At 40.8% G+C, this 14,209-nt stretch overlaps 1 protein-coding gene across 6 annotated transcripts in view; it reads right to left on the minus strand.

Annotated features, from left to right (window-relative positions):
• AFF4 (AF4/FMR2 family member 4) overlaps positions 1-14,209 on the minus strand; it is a 54,333-nt gene that overhangs the window by 4,745 nt on the left and 35,379 nt on the right. For 5 of the 6 annotated variants that reach the window (XR_003573266.1, XM_027902001.1, XM_027901985.1 and 2 more), the window contains exons 13-21: positions 13,365-13,453; positions 11,584-11,821; positions 10,342-10,439; positions 9,057-9,120; positions 8,772-8,908; positions 8,297-8,368; positions 7,535-7,628; positions 6,884-6,927; positions 5,847-6,067 (exon numbers count right to left, since the gene is read on the minus strand). Coding sequence is in view for 5 of the 6 variants with exons in the window: in XM_027902001.1 (XP_027757802.1) it covers positions 5,847-6,067; positions 6,884-6,927; positions 7,535-7,628; positions 8,297-8,368; positions 8,772-8,908; positions 9,057-9,120; positions 10,342-10,439; positions 11,584-11,821; positions 13,365-13,453 (1,057 nt within the window). In the remaining variant the exon portion in view is untranslated. Of the gene's footprint in view, positions 1-90; positions 5,301-5,846; positions 6,068-6,883; positions 6,928-7,534; positions 7,629-8,296; positions 8,369-8,771; positions 8,909-9,056; positions 9,121-10,341; positions 10,440-11,583; positions 11,822-13,364; positions 13,454-14,209 lie in introns of those variants that run through there. The other variant, XM_027901994.1, reaches the window with a different exon arrangement.

The following is a 14,209-nucleotide window of genomic DNA, read 5'->3' on the forward strand; positions in this document are numbered from 1 at the left end:
ACAGAGCACTAGGATCAGACAAAGAGAGAAGTCTGCCTAAAAAGGCACTTCCAGGGAGAACACCCATAGAACAGATACGAGCACAGGGGATTGGAAGTTTAATACAGAAAATCTATTTGATATTTATTAAACTTAGTTTCTCCAGTTACAGTTTTGCATTGTACAAAGCATTTTAATGACACAGTAGTTAAAAAGATCTTTACAAATTGAAATGTGATACCCTTTTCTCCAAATATTTTAATTGCCATAAATTTGTTTAAAAATACACATTAAACGCATGTTTCAGACACTAAACTTTCTATAATCTCAATACCACAAAATACATAGAATATACTATACAGATGTGGAAAAAATCTAGTTAGTATATAATACTTTGCTCACCATTAACAGCTTTATTACGTGAAATGCACATACTGACTTAGAAATCCTAATTTTGAGCCCCAAAGTACCCTTTGAAATTTCAAATGTATTGCAACAAATAAAATCACAGTTTATTTTTTTCAGGTTTTGGTTGAAGACAGATGCCCAAATCTTTTGATAGAAAACAATATGTAACACATGGACTTGTCATGTACAAAGCATAAAACAGAGACATCCCATTAGTTACTAACAGTACCTTTCTGTAGAATTAATCAGGGCTTCATTTATAAGTGACAGGTTAAAAGTTACCTCCCCCCCCCCGCCCTCCCCCAAAAGAAAAACCCCTTCTTCACCAAATAATAATTTCAAATAAGATAAAGGATTTTTAATAAATATATAAGCACTTTATCCTCCATATACAAAATTTTTTTAAAACAATTTAAAAGGGGGACCAGATACAAATGTCAGGAACTGTGCTTGAAGAGTCATTCCTGGTCCTTAGAGTTGAGTTTGGGATGTGGAATGCCAAGGCAGCCCCAAGGAGCTGCTGCAGCAGCACTGTGCCCCCAGCTCCACCACGGGAGGGTTGCATATAAAACTGAAGACGGGGAACACTGCATTCCCATTTTCCTACATTTGCTGGAGTTACACCAGGAATGGGCACATTTCCATAAAGTTTCCAGGTGAAATAAAACAGGTGAAGCATGGACACACAGACAGCCCAGCTCACTCCATGCTGCAGCACAGCACCTGGAATTGCTCAGGCAGTGGACTGAGGGACACTCGGCTGAGCCGGTGGCTCCAGAGGGTTCAAGGGGAACCCAGCTCTGCCACACTCCCCTGAGAGCAATTCCTGATGGCACAGGTGCCCCCTCCTTCCCTGCCTTTCCCTCCCAAATGGCACCACAGACCGAGTCCTCAAACAGTATTGGAGCTGGACACACCACGATTCCCCACTGACAACCTTCCTACCTGGGAAACCCTCTCCTGGAATAGCTCTGGCTCTGTGTGAGTTGGCGAGCAAAAGCTCTGGCTCCTCTCTGTACTTTAAGATGTCTGGCACTAACTTTGTTGCTTGGAAACACGGGGTTTTTCGTAACACTGACACATCAGATGGAGAAATTTAAACCCTGACTGAAGGATTTGTCGGAAAGGTAAGAATTTGGAAGTTGTTTACTCCCCAATGGGTAATTCAAACTTGACTTGCTCAGGCCCTTGTGGATCTGCCTCAATACAAACACTGCAGTGACAGCGAAGATCTGTTCAGAAAATAACATTAAATACAACAAAGGTAGTTTCTCTCTCTTTCCAGCAGTTTGCCATTTGGGCAAACTCCATAATTCTCTGCCTACGGCTTTATTTTACTTGCCCCAGGCAAGTGCTACATCATTCCCATAAATTCTGACTCTCTGTGTGTAGGGGCCATTCATAAATACATTTCAGGGCATTTTTTGTTACCACAGCAATCAAGCCTCAGCAATCTAAAGGAATATACATTGCACTCCTGGATAATATGCAATATTTATCACCAATAAGATGGTGACTCAGCACTCAATAAATAATATATCAATATAGTCAGTTGCACCATAATCTAAAAACAAGTATAACATATACTTTGGACAGACTGAGTCATATATATATACATATATATTAAAAGACACACACAATACAAATTGCATACTGCCATCGAAAGCCAAGGAGAGCCATCCGCCCGCTCTGCTTTATGGCTACGAGATTCAAATCAAAACAAAACTCTTGGGCTGGTTTACTCTGGTGTCCTGAAGATTTGTTTGGAATTATAAATGGTTGCACCTTATCACCTGGAACCTGCAAGTCTGAGAGCAAAGTCAAACAGCTGAGCAAGCCTAGTCTGATTGAGCCATTCCTAAGATTCACCAACTGGGACCACGATCAGCAAGGGAATTAAGATTACGGTGTTGATATGTATGAACAGACAGCTGTCCAGGGAATCATTTGGGAAGCAAGGAGCTGGGGAGTCCCTCCTTAGTCACCACTGAGATGGGTGTTGGTGCTGCAGTGACCTGCACTCCCACTGTGGTGCTGGAGGTGAAGGACAGGGACAGACCCTCCCCTCCCTAGGATGGGAACCTAGCACATACTTGCTTATTTTTTTTGGCTATGAGATCTGACTAAATTTATAACTTTCCTCTTGGGAAACAACGGTAAATCCCAAATTAACATATGCTTTTGGAATTGTGAAGGTTAAACTGATCTGTTTGCAACAGCCCCAGATGCACAAGGCATTTCTGATCCATTACCAAGCGCACTGCAGATCTCCTGCCCTGACAGGACACCTGGGACAGCACTCCAGAGGATATTCCACCATGGAGCACCCTGTTCAGCTGGGACACTTCCAACCAGCCCAGGTCCACATTTTGACATGATGCAAAAAGCCTCCTGGTCATTTGAAGACAATTTCTAAGATCCAATGATCTGGGGATAAGCGATGCATTTTTAGGAGACCAATTCAGAATGACACCAAAAGGTATTTGTGGGACTCTAGTTAAGGAAAAAAAATTCCCAGAGATGAGACCATTCCTGCTGAGAGCAATGGTGACTGTGCACAAAGGAGCAAGCCAAGAACAGCCATGCTGGCTAGTGCAGCACTACACACAAAACCAACCATGAATGCAACTTCTACAAAGGTATTTCTACAGCGTCAGAGGTGTGCGAGGCACTTCAGAGTAGGAAAGGAAACACAGCTGACAGTGTCCCATGCCCACGACAGGGAGTTTGAGGGTACAGAGTTCTGTCTCCAACAGCAAAGACTAACAGAAACGTGACCTTGCACAGTGATTCCATAAAAAGGATGCTCCAACAGACCTGAAGAGTCGATTCAGCGACCAGGGAAAACCACAGGTCTGTTACTCAATGTATCAATCCGGACGTAGCAAAGCTTTTCTGGAAGTACAAAACACGCTGGGACGCAAAGGAAGCTCTACGAATATGCAGCTACCTTGTAGTAGGTTACTAATTTGCAAAACTTCTAAACTCTTAAAGCCCATAGGACATACTGCAGTACTAAGGAGCGTAGAATTCTATTCCTTCTCTCGAGGTTGCCGTGATTTTGGCACTTAACTACACCTACACAAAAAATTTAGTGCAATAATTTTCCTGAACATGCACGTTCATATCTGGTACAGAATAAAGGGTTCAATGGGAGAGAAAACAAAGCAGCATTCCACAATCTCACTCCAAAGGATTCAGAGCTGGACTCTTGGAAAGGAGACCACCGCGATGAGTCAGTTTGTGTGACAAGACACTGGGATTTGGAAAAAGGAAATGGAATTTTACCCAAGTACTGCAGAAGACCACTGCATACAGTATACCTGGTCCTGCTGTAAAACATCTTGTAAACAGTTCATAAAATCTTCATCTAAAAGTAAGGCATAAGGCACACCAGACATGTTGGGGGCACTAAGCAATACTGAAAGCAGTAGCATTTGAAACCTTTTACTCAGACAAGCACCTCACGTGAAAGGTACTTTGGTTTGCACTCTGAGAGCAGCCAACTGCAACTCCAGAACCATGTGTGTTGCACTGAGTGAATGTTACGCTCCGTCAAATGTGAACAGGACCTTCATTACCATGGGGTAAAGCCAAGTTTTAGATCCATTCTGCACCAGAACAGTCGTTTCCCTGCAGGAGCAGGTGAGCTCCCACCCCACGGTGGCTGCAGCACTGCCAGCCTGTAGTGTCCATCACCCAGCAGACCCCAAGAAGACAAAATGGACCTCGAGTTCTACTAAAGATTCCTGGTTTCTCAGTCAATGGAAAAGATGCAAATGACAGTTCTGGTAGGAATTTAACTACTATTGGGTTTTCAACCACAAAGTTCACCCATTTTGTAAGTGTCAAAAAGTGACAAGCACGGAAACAAAAGGTATTTTAAATGAAGAGATGCAAAAAAGCACAAGATTGTCCTTTTCCAAAGCCTTTCCTGTTTGCATCGCACCCATCGGACTGAAGGTCATTCCTACACCATTACTTGGATGTTACATTAAATGCAAATTACTGTAATGTTTTGTGATTGTTATAGTGTTAATCGATGGCTTGAAACTGCCTTGAAAACAATCCAAGTCAGATCCAGCTAAATATTTCTCCATATAAATTTCTTTATAATTCATTTAAATGAAGTATCTCAATACGTAGAAGAATATCTGGAACTTTTCTATTTAGTACAAATTCTGCAATAATAAATCTGTAGTTGTCATTTATTAGTCGACTCATAGGCATTAGGCATGAGAAGTATGGTGTCCCTACACGTTAGAACCTATCAACCCTAGTTCCTTTTACAGGCTCTATCACCACAAGACATTACAGAGTAACAAAGCTCACAAAGTACTTAAATAAAGTGTCTAGGTTTAATTTCTAAGTACTCAAAAGGGAAAATTTAGGGAACAAGAAATAGCTAAAACCAGCCCCAAACGGGGCTTTTCAAAATTAAAATTACAAAAATTAAAATAAATAGGATTTAAATTGACTATTCGTGTGTTGTGACTGGAATTCCAATGATCTATCCATGACAGATCAGCAAAACTACAACTTTTATGTAGCAAATTTCAAAATATTTAAATAACTTAAACCGGGAGTACTGAAGAAGTCCATGAACCAGCTGATTCGGGGTTAAACACAAAACACAAATGAGGATGGGAGACATGGGAAAGCATTCCTTGCTCTTAGTGTCAACTAAGCAATGTGTTATGGCAGTCTTCCTTATTGACATGACACAGTGTTGTGGAGAGAAATCAGAGGCAGCGAGAAAAATGGGTTTGATTTTGGGTTCCTTCAGTTCCAGCCTCACTTGGCATCGAGGCGCAGCCAGTGCAGGCCCTGGCGGGTGTAACGCACCAGCTCGGTCATGATGCTCGTGTTAAAAACCAGAGGGCCCATAACTTTATCCAGTTCAGCAAAGAACTCTAAAACAACAGAAAGACGAGTTAAATAAGCGTATTTTGAAATATGGGAAATGCGACACCCAACCGCCCCGCATTTTCAGCGTGAAGCTTCCGGATTAAGAGAAATAGGAGTGACGAGAGATGGCTGAGTGGTGGAAGAGTAAAGGAAAAAAAGGTATTCCCTAATAAATTTCTTTACTCTTTTGCAGAAGACTGGTTGGAAATAATAAGACTATTAAACTACTGCCAAACTTCCTTGGCTTTCCCCCTCAAATACATATTTCACTTTAGAATTTCAGAAGGGGAAATACACCAAGTTCCTCTTCTTACACTGAACAATTTACAGGAAATGCAACTAAGATTTTTACATCTCCAACACCACCTTGACAACCACAACACCCAGCTCAGGTTATCCCTTCAATCCAAGGTGTAACTTTCCACCTTATTTTGCAAAGGACCTGGTTCAACATCCCGGGCACCATTAACGGCCTTTCCGAAACTCAAAGCCAGTGAGTGTTTGCACTCTCTGGAATGCTGAGGTTATAAAGCCCCTGTGCCAGCCCTTACCTTTCTGTTCTCTCGACAGCTGTTCAGCTTGTTCCCAAATTTCAGTGGCATAGAGGAAGTTGGACGTGACCTGGACGTAGCTGGCAGCCATCTGATGGATCCTCTGCGGGATCGTCACCGAGGACCCGCTCCCTGAAGGATTGGCTGCCCCAGAAGAGTAATTTCCTGAATTCCCTGGAGACAGCTTTGGAGACACTGGAGACGGCATCCCGACAGGTTTGCTGCTGACCCAGAGGGAAAGATTATATTGGAAATGATAAATACATGAGCTTTCAACACCCCACGCTGTGAGTCGCCCTCCAAGAGCTCTCTGCCCACACTCAGGGTGTGAGATGATCAAACACTCCCACTTCACACACCAAAAATCAGGATTGGCCCTATAACAAATTGAATGCTCGAGGTAGTAACTGCTGAGGATCCTCCAAGCACTTACTTGTAGCTTACAAAACCCAATTACCAAACATCATCATCTCTTAATTCAATAAAATCTTCAATTAATTGTTTAAATAAATTGAACCTTAAAGAATGAAAAAAATTACAACTACCTGGTAATCACACTGCCATAATATTACATTATATAATTACGTTATAAAATATTATTGCAGATAACACAATGGAAATCTGAAATGCCCTCTTAAAACTCACTGAAAGATTTATCAAAGGTCCATTTTTGGGTTTAAAAGAACAGAAGTAAATTGCTAAACTAGTGGACAGAAAATGCTGCATGTAACCATCTGGGCTTGTAGCACTAATAAAGCTCTTGTTTTTTTTGGGGGGGAAGCACTACATTAAACAACAAAACTCAGTGAGATAAGGAACTTGTGGGTCAGTGACCCATTTTTTGCCTGACAAACCCTGCAGAGCAACATCACCAGCAGTAGCCTTTGTTCTCAGAATAATTACACAAGAAACGAATGAAAATCCACACCCTTAGAACTTTTACCCCAAAAGCTGCTCTCTGAGCACCTCAGGCACACAGAGAATATGAAAAATGTGCTCTAAGTTCAGAAATACAGGGAACAGCTTTTACTACTCACCTTCCCATACCAGGTGATGGTGCTTGAGAATTATTGTAGCAATTCTGTTTGGAGAAAAAGACATTTGTCACCTGATTTATGTTTATCTAGTTACGTTTTATCTGGCTATTTATTTATTTATTTTTGACCAAATGCATTTTTGCAGTTTTTCTTTTAAGCAACATTCTCAATAATACCACAGTATTTATCAACTGAAATTTGGGGAAAGATTCTTTTTTACTGATGACTTATACACAAACTAAGGGATTTTTTTAGCAACACAAAGAAGGATTGAAATGGTCCTCTGCTCTAATCATTAGATCCCATTGTCCCTTAATGGAACATTTTGGTTTTTTCAGCCTTTTAATAGAAAGAAATCTGTTACTACTGGCATTGAACAATTAAAGATCTCCCAAATTTATTAAAGAAGACAGAATTCAGATCAAATTAATAGAGAGCTGACATGGCCAGACCAGCAGGGTTATGACATCCAAGCTGTCTCTGCCCAGCTTTAAACTACTCAACTTTAATATACTTTCAAAGTTCTGTTCTAAATGGGTGTATTCAAAGTTCTCATGTAGAGGTCTGAAAATTGGATCTGGGAATTTTAAATGATGTAGAGCTTTAATAACATTAGGTTTTAATATTCTAAGAAAACACAGCTGCAATTACCTTCAGATGTTCAGTCAGAGTTTTTGAGTATTTCAATGCACTTTCCTTTTTCAGTTTGAAAAGCCTCAGGTACAGCAGAGCTTGGCATCGAAGGCTGACCAAAGACAGGACAAAAAACAGTCAAGGTCAGGTTTAGCACAACTCAGTGAGTCTCAAAAATCTAACAGCTGCCTTCCTAAAGTTTTCTCTACCAACTCAACCAAGAAAATCCACAACCACCTTTAAATTCTCAAGGAAGCTGAAACAACTTCATAAGCCTCAAGCTGAAACTTTAACTTTCAGTGATCTTGCTGATATAATGAGCTTGGGAGATAATACAAGGATTTCCTAGACAAGGGTTGCCTTTATTTTTCACCTGTGTCAGGACATTCTGAGCACTCTGCCATGGCCTCCCCTTTCCTTTCTCCCTGAGCCAAGGGGTTCTGGTTCTCCACGCTTGCTGCAGACATTCCATTAAAACCTACAGGGCTACTGACAGTTCTTACAGCCCAAATGGGGACTTATCCCTGCAAGTGCACAGGGTGGACCTCCGTCCTCTCTGCTGTTACTCCTTCGTGTTTCAAAGACCTGATCTTCATGAACATCCCCTCTGCCCCCATTTACGGCAATCAGATATACAGCAACAATCTTTATGTACAGCCAAGTGAAAACCTCATGTATTTGGTTCAGAAACACCCCAAAGCTCAGTGGAACACAGCACTTCATGCAGATAAAACATGTGAAATCCATCAGGGCACTGTATGAAGTGCAGAACACACATACCAAAGCACTGCCAGCCTTTTGTCGGCAGCCGTCGCATCTGGTGCCAAGTAATTCTTCAGTTTCATAGTGTATCTGCAAACAAAGGCATCAAGTGAACCACAAAATAAGAATTACAGCTTCATTTATCAATCACAAAACACTGACACTCTTATGAATTTCTGATTTCAGCTGTCACCATTTCAGGAACCTCTCTCGGACTCTAAACAAAACACTAACTGGGCAGTAACTGGAATTATTTGGCTCCTCATGGGTTACTCATTGTAGAGACTTCAAGAGCCTCAGCAGAAACCATCTCAGCCTTCATGGAAACACTTCAAACCTCAGCAACTGGAACGAACTGGTCAGTGATCCAGTTTTAGTGGAGAATGGCAAGAGACCTCAAAAGCTGGTGGCCAAACCCCAGTCCATCTGACAGCTCTGATTCCCAGGCCCCCTCCCCACCCACGTGCCTTTGTGTGTGCTCTGCAATGCTTACTTGATTAATTCCACAGTTTCTGAATACATAGGGAACGGGGACTTGGATTCCTGAGCATTTTTCTCCAATGCATTCCCACACTCAATGAAGGACACGACAGCATCCAGGTAGTACACGGCCTTCTCAAACCTGTCCGACTGCAGAGAGGGGAGAGACGCTTTTAGGGACGAAAAGCAGAGAGAAGTACAGGAAAGTTCCAGTACAGAAGGGCAGCAAAATGTCAAAGGCAGCAAACCAACCCCAGGATAACGTGCAAACACTGGGTGATGTTGGAGATTAACTTACCAAAGCATCTGCATTGTGTTTCAGCTTCTTTGCTTCTTGCAAATAATGATCAGCTGAGTAAGTCCTGCAAGAGAAGAAATGGATTTAGGGACTCACCCCCACCCATATTTCATGGCCTTCTATTACTGAAGCTTCTTAGTATTGCCAAAGTTCAGATTTTTTTTCTGTTCCTAACTCAAGCAACACTATGATAAAACTGTTTAAATAGCTTCAAATTAGTTCTCTGGTTTCAGGTAATTCAAAAAGTATTCCAAGCAAGTTGATTACCACACATGAACTGGTTCAACTTACTGCATTTGATAGCCAAGCAAACCAAACACTTGACCAATAACAAGGGCAGGGGAAGGAAAAAACCCACAAAATTTGAGGACAAATTAAACCAGCACTTCCAGGACTTAAATTGCTAAGGGTGTGAAATATATAAAATTATGACAGAATAAATCAAGATGCATTCAGGTGTTAATTGACTTTGCTTTGCCACCTAAGACAATCAATACTAAATGATTTTCTCAACTAGATGAGCACAAGGAATCATAAAAGTGTAATGATTCATTTCAATACATTAACATATTACCTACAAGTTGATTAAAGTTTGCAATAAATTATCCCATCCATCCCATCTTTACCAGACCACTTACAGGAAATTGATGCCATTACAAAGCAACAGTTAATATTAATAAGATTATATAACTATAATTTTATTTCAATCAGTTCTAATCCCAAGAAATCCTAAAATGGATCCATTATAACTGCAAGGTTACAACATGTCACAATTACTGTTCCTTGCAGTGGGCTCTCCTTATGGCTTCCTACACTTTCATATAATTTCAGGTTTTAATTTTTTAATAAGTTTGATCTTATCACAATTTCTTGGCTCTGTTTTATCTTGGGATAATTACATAATCCCCATAAACTATTCTGTCCTAAATGATTGATTGTGTACTCTAACCATCAAATGTGCTCAACTTTTTCCTATTTCTAAACAGCTCTTAACTAGAAAGTTACTCTTATATTTGATCCAAACATAATTTCATCTGTAGAAGGAATTTAAAGAAGTGCTTTCAGAGCAAACCTTGTGCTGAGATCTGAGTTGGCACAAGTGAAATTTAAAGCCTGCACGAAATGGTGAAGTATTTGCTTTATTTTCCTTTCAAGGTATTTTCTTCGACAAAGAGCTTTCATGTAAGATCTTTTGTGAAGCAAAATGACAACTCTTCTCTGTGAGGAACTGGCTGTGCTTGAGATCTGCAGCCACAAAGAGGGAAAGGCAATTTTCTGTTCTTACCTATCATCAAAAACGAGCTTTGCTCTCCTTGACTTTGCACTTTCCGTAGCCTGAGCAGAGGCAGGAGGGCAGCTGGAGGAATTGTTCACAATCTTTTCCTGAAAGGGAAATCAATGCCAAATAATACATTTAAAGAACAGTTAAATTTCCTCTGCCTTCAAGAGAAGCATTTGTTGTGTAAATTCCTCCCATGACTTCACACATTCTATGCAACAAGGACAGTCTGCAGCTGTCTGAGCTGCCACTGAGCACAGGGAATCAATAATCAGCTTCCAGGAGGCTCCCACCTCGTGCTGGCACAGAGCAGACAGCAGGCTGGGATGGAGCTCCTCACTCCCACCCTCTCCATCAGAGGGAAGGATTCAGGTAAGGCTTTCTAGGCACACCTGGAGCCAGGAAATTCCTCCCTCAATCCCCCATGTCACTGTTTCTAAATTTTGGGTTTTTTCCACTCTAACAAAGAGATGATGAGGATTTTGATTTCTCATTTCTACAAACAACACACTCTGCTGAATGCATTTGCCTTGAAAAAAACAAACACCACAGTAGTAAATACTACTCTGAGAAAGGTATGAGTAAGCACAGCTGAAGTATAAAATGATAAACAGATCACAAATGTACAACTGGCTTAGGGACATTTGTATTTTTAATTTCCATCATATCTAAATATCTTCCCAACCTAAATCTCTTAAAAACCATTTCCTGTACCATCTTCATCGTCACGTTTTCCCCCCTAATCACAGAGAGCACTGTAAATTATTGAGCTGGAGTTAAAATTGTCTTTCTGAGCATTTACAATGTCATAAAATGAGACCTGCAGCTTCCCACCTCAGCACTGAGCATGGACCAAGCTCCTGCTCTCCTGCAAAACCAGGACAAGTTCTCTATCTGCTCTGAGGAGACAAGAGCAACCTCATTATTCCACTTACTAGTGTGCAGACGGCTTTCTAGTGATATTTCTTATTAACCAATTAATACACAGGCAGCATCAGTCACCAGGAGATGACTAAGACTAAACTAATTTCACTAATTAAAAGAAGAATTTGGCAGGATAATCATTAGTATTCCACCTCTCTCCCAAGGTGCTTTTCTAACTTACAGACTTCCAAGGCACTTAAGCACTATGACATGGAACACTGCATACCTAATATTAACTACATTTTATCTTGTACTAAAAATTGTTTAGATCAAACTGCAGAGCAAAGAAGGAGGTTTAAGGCATGTACAGAGTCAGTCCTTTACCTTGGCTTCCTTGGCACTACTGGAACCCTTCCCCTCTGTCTTCTTCTGCTTGGAAGAGGAGCTGCTTTTGCTGCCACTGCTGCTTTCCTTGCCTGGGTTGCTGCTGGATTTTAAGGATGATGACTGACTGACCGTCCTCTTCCGGGACCCGTGTTCCTGCTTGGAATCTTTCTGTAGGACTGGGGCAGCAGGAGATGGCAGTAAATCCTTCTCTTTAACAGCACTTGGCTTTGAAGACCTGGACAAAAGGAACAAATTCAGGGTTAGGGTTTCTTTCCTTAAAAAACAGACCCCAAACCAACCCAACTCCCTGGCCCCCAAATACACAAAACTTTGATTTTTAACTTTTAAACTAAAAAAAACCACTTGTTTTAAAACAAGACTTGGCAAATGGGCTGTGTAGAAAAGAAGAATAATTTTGGAGAGTAAGTTTCTCCAAAGCCAGATTGAACTCGTTTTCACCATTTTATTTGTTCTGACCTGAAAACACAGGCAAAACCAGACAAGTTCTAACCATAAAACCACACCCCTACACCAGTTCTTTAAAAAAAAAACCACCCTAAACACTCACAATTTCAGCACTGCAAGCCAGTGCCAGCGCCAGGCTGTCTGTGCAGACCAGCCAGCCAACAGCTCCAGGGAAAGATGCTCCAGATAAATCTCTGGAACCCAGGGAATGGGAAAACTTCCTCAGTGCAGCCTTTCAGGACAGTCTTACCTTGGCTGCTGAGGGATGCTGTTGGCTATTCCTGGCTTCCCATAATTATTATTTCTACACATTATTCCTATAAAATCATAGAGCTTCATTTAATTAAATGTCCTTCAGAGAACTGCACTGGCAATCAAGGAAATATCAGAAATAATAAGTGAAAAAGCGAAATCAGGCTAGAAATGTATGCCTTCATTCCACATCTGTTTCCTAACAAACACTAAGACACTGTTTAATTCAGGAGGGGCGAACAAGAGTTGTAGCATCTGATGTGCTGCAGCTTCTCACATATTTGTAATTTGGCAATTACTCACTAGAAATATTTTCCATGGTACAATTACACCAGTTTTCAATTGCTTGAACTGAAACAGCACTTTTTAAAAGGCAGTGGAAAAAAATTACTCTTTTCTGTGAATTAACACTGACCAAGAAATAAATCAAATAAATCAATTGCAAAAAGCACGGAAAATTCAGAAATAACATATTAAACAGTGCTGCTGATTTGCTAATTCCATATTATTTTGTTTTTGGGTCACTCTCTCTTTTCTTTAGCTAAAGTTCCAAGCTAAATTGATAGAGGCAAAATCCATGGATCCAAAGCTCAGTGCCATCAGCTTCCAAGACAAAGCCAGTCGTGTAATCTATTTCCAGTTTACAAACTTGCTAAATGAAGAATTACCAGGTTGGGTTAATTTAAATGCACAGATTTTGCAAGATCAAAAAGCCAGCTGCAGAGCTGCTTCCTAAACCAAAACCAAACTCCACTGTGTATTAGAGAAAACCAGGAAGCAAATATTCCCGACTACACCAACCCTTCACAGGAGGGATCACCTGACTTCCGTGAAGTAACACAATTGTCTTAGGCCAATGTTTTTGAGTATGGAAATGAATTTCCACTAACTAATACCAGAAACTCTGAATTAAATTTGTTTGAGGGGTAAGAAATAATGAAATTTTACTAAATGATTAAGGCAACACTTGGGGTAGGGAATAGAGAAGAGGGTGCAGACATGCACCACCCTCTCCATGACAACCCTGAGCCTTCAGTGTTGGGAACAGCCAAGATACTCACTCCCTACTGCTGGAAGTCTTGTGTCCTGATGGAGCTTTTTCTTCCAGTTTCGTTTTCTTGCTTTCACTGGCTCTGTTTTCATCCTCATTCTGAGTAAAGCAAACAAGAAATACATCCAGGAACATCCACATTTACAGCTTCTCTGACAGTGGCAATATTTCACATTAAGAGACCTTATTTAGCAGGCGTTTCACAGTGTACAGAGTAAAATACACACAGACCACAAAAACATGTCCTACAGCATCTAATCCTTATCAAATATTTGACCAGACCCTGGTACTGGAACAAAATGAAAAACCAAGTCTGGCTACTAAATTACAACCTGCATAAAAGCAGTAGCAGCCAAGTTGTTCATTTTAGCACAAAAACATTATCATCAGGAAATACCAGGAAAATCTGCCAAAGGCTTTGGCAAAGATCAGGAGACAGATTTTATGTTGTGGGGTCTAAAGAGCGTCTTACGAATGCCAGGAAGGGGTAAAAATCTAATCAGTCTTTTAAAGTAAGCTCAAAGATGTTGAAGACTATATTATTTATATAAATTTAATCCTGAAGTCAAAAGGTCTTCAAGATGAATTTCTCAAGTGTCTTCATGGAGCACTGGAGGGATCACTACAGCGAGTAAATGGAAAATGAGGCCTCAAGAGTAAATCACTTGGTAACACACCCCAGATTCAAACCCAAAAGGTTTCAGTTTTGTGACACTGATGCCACAACCCTGAGCATTGTGAGCAGGGAAACACAGGGGCAAACAACGAGTAGACCTGTGGTGCCAGCTGTATTTGGAGCACTCAAATCTAAAACTGGAGGGACAAGGAAAAGGGGAGTTCTTTATTTGCCTCACA

The sequence above is a fragment of the Empidonax traillii genome, unplaced genomic scaffold (assembly GCF_003031625.1).
Source record: "Empidonax traillii isolate 1590-97213 ecotype Southwest subspecies unplaced genomic scaffold, ASM303162v1 scaffold22:size5013007, whole genome shotgun sequence".
NCBI lineage: Eukaryota > Metazoa > Chordata > Aves > Passeriformes > Tyrannidae > Empidonax > Empidonax traillii.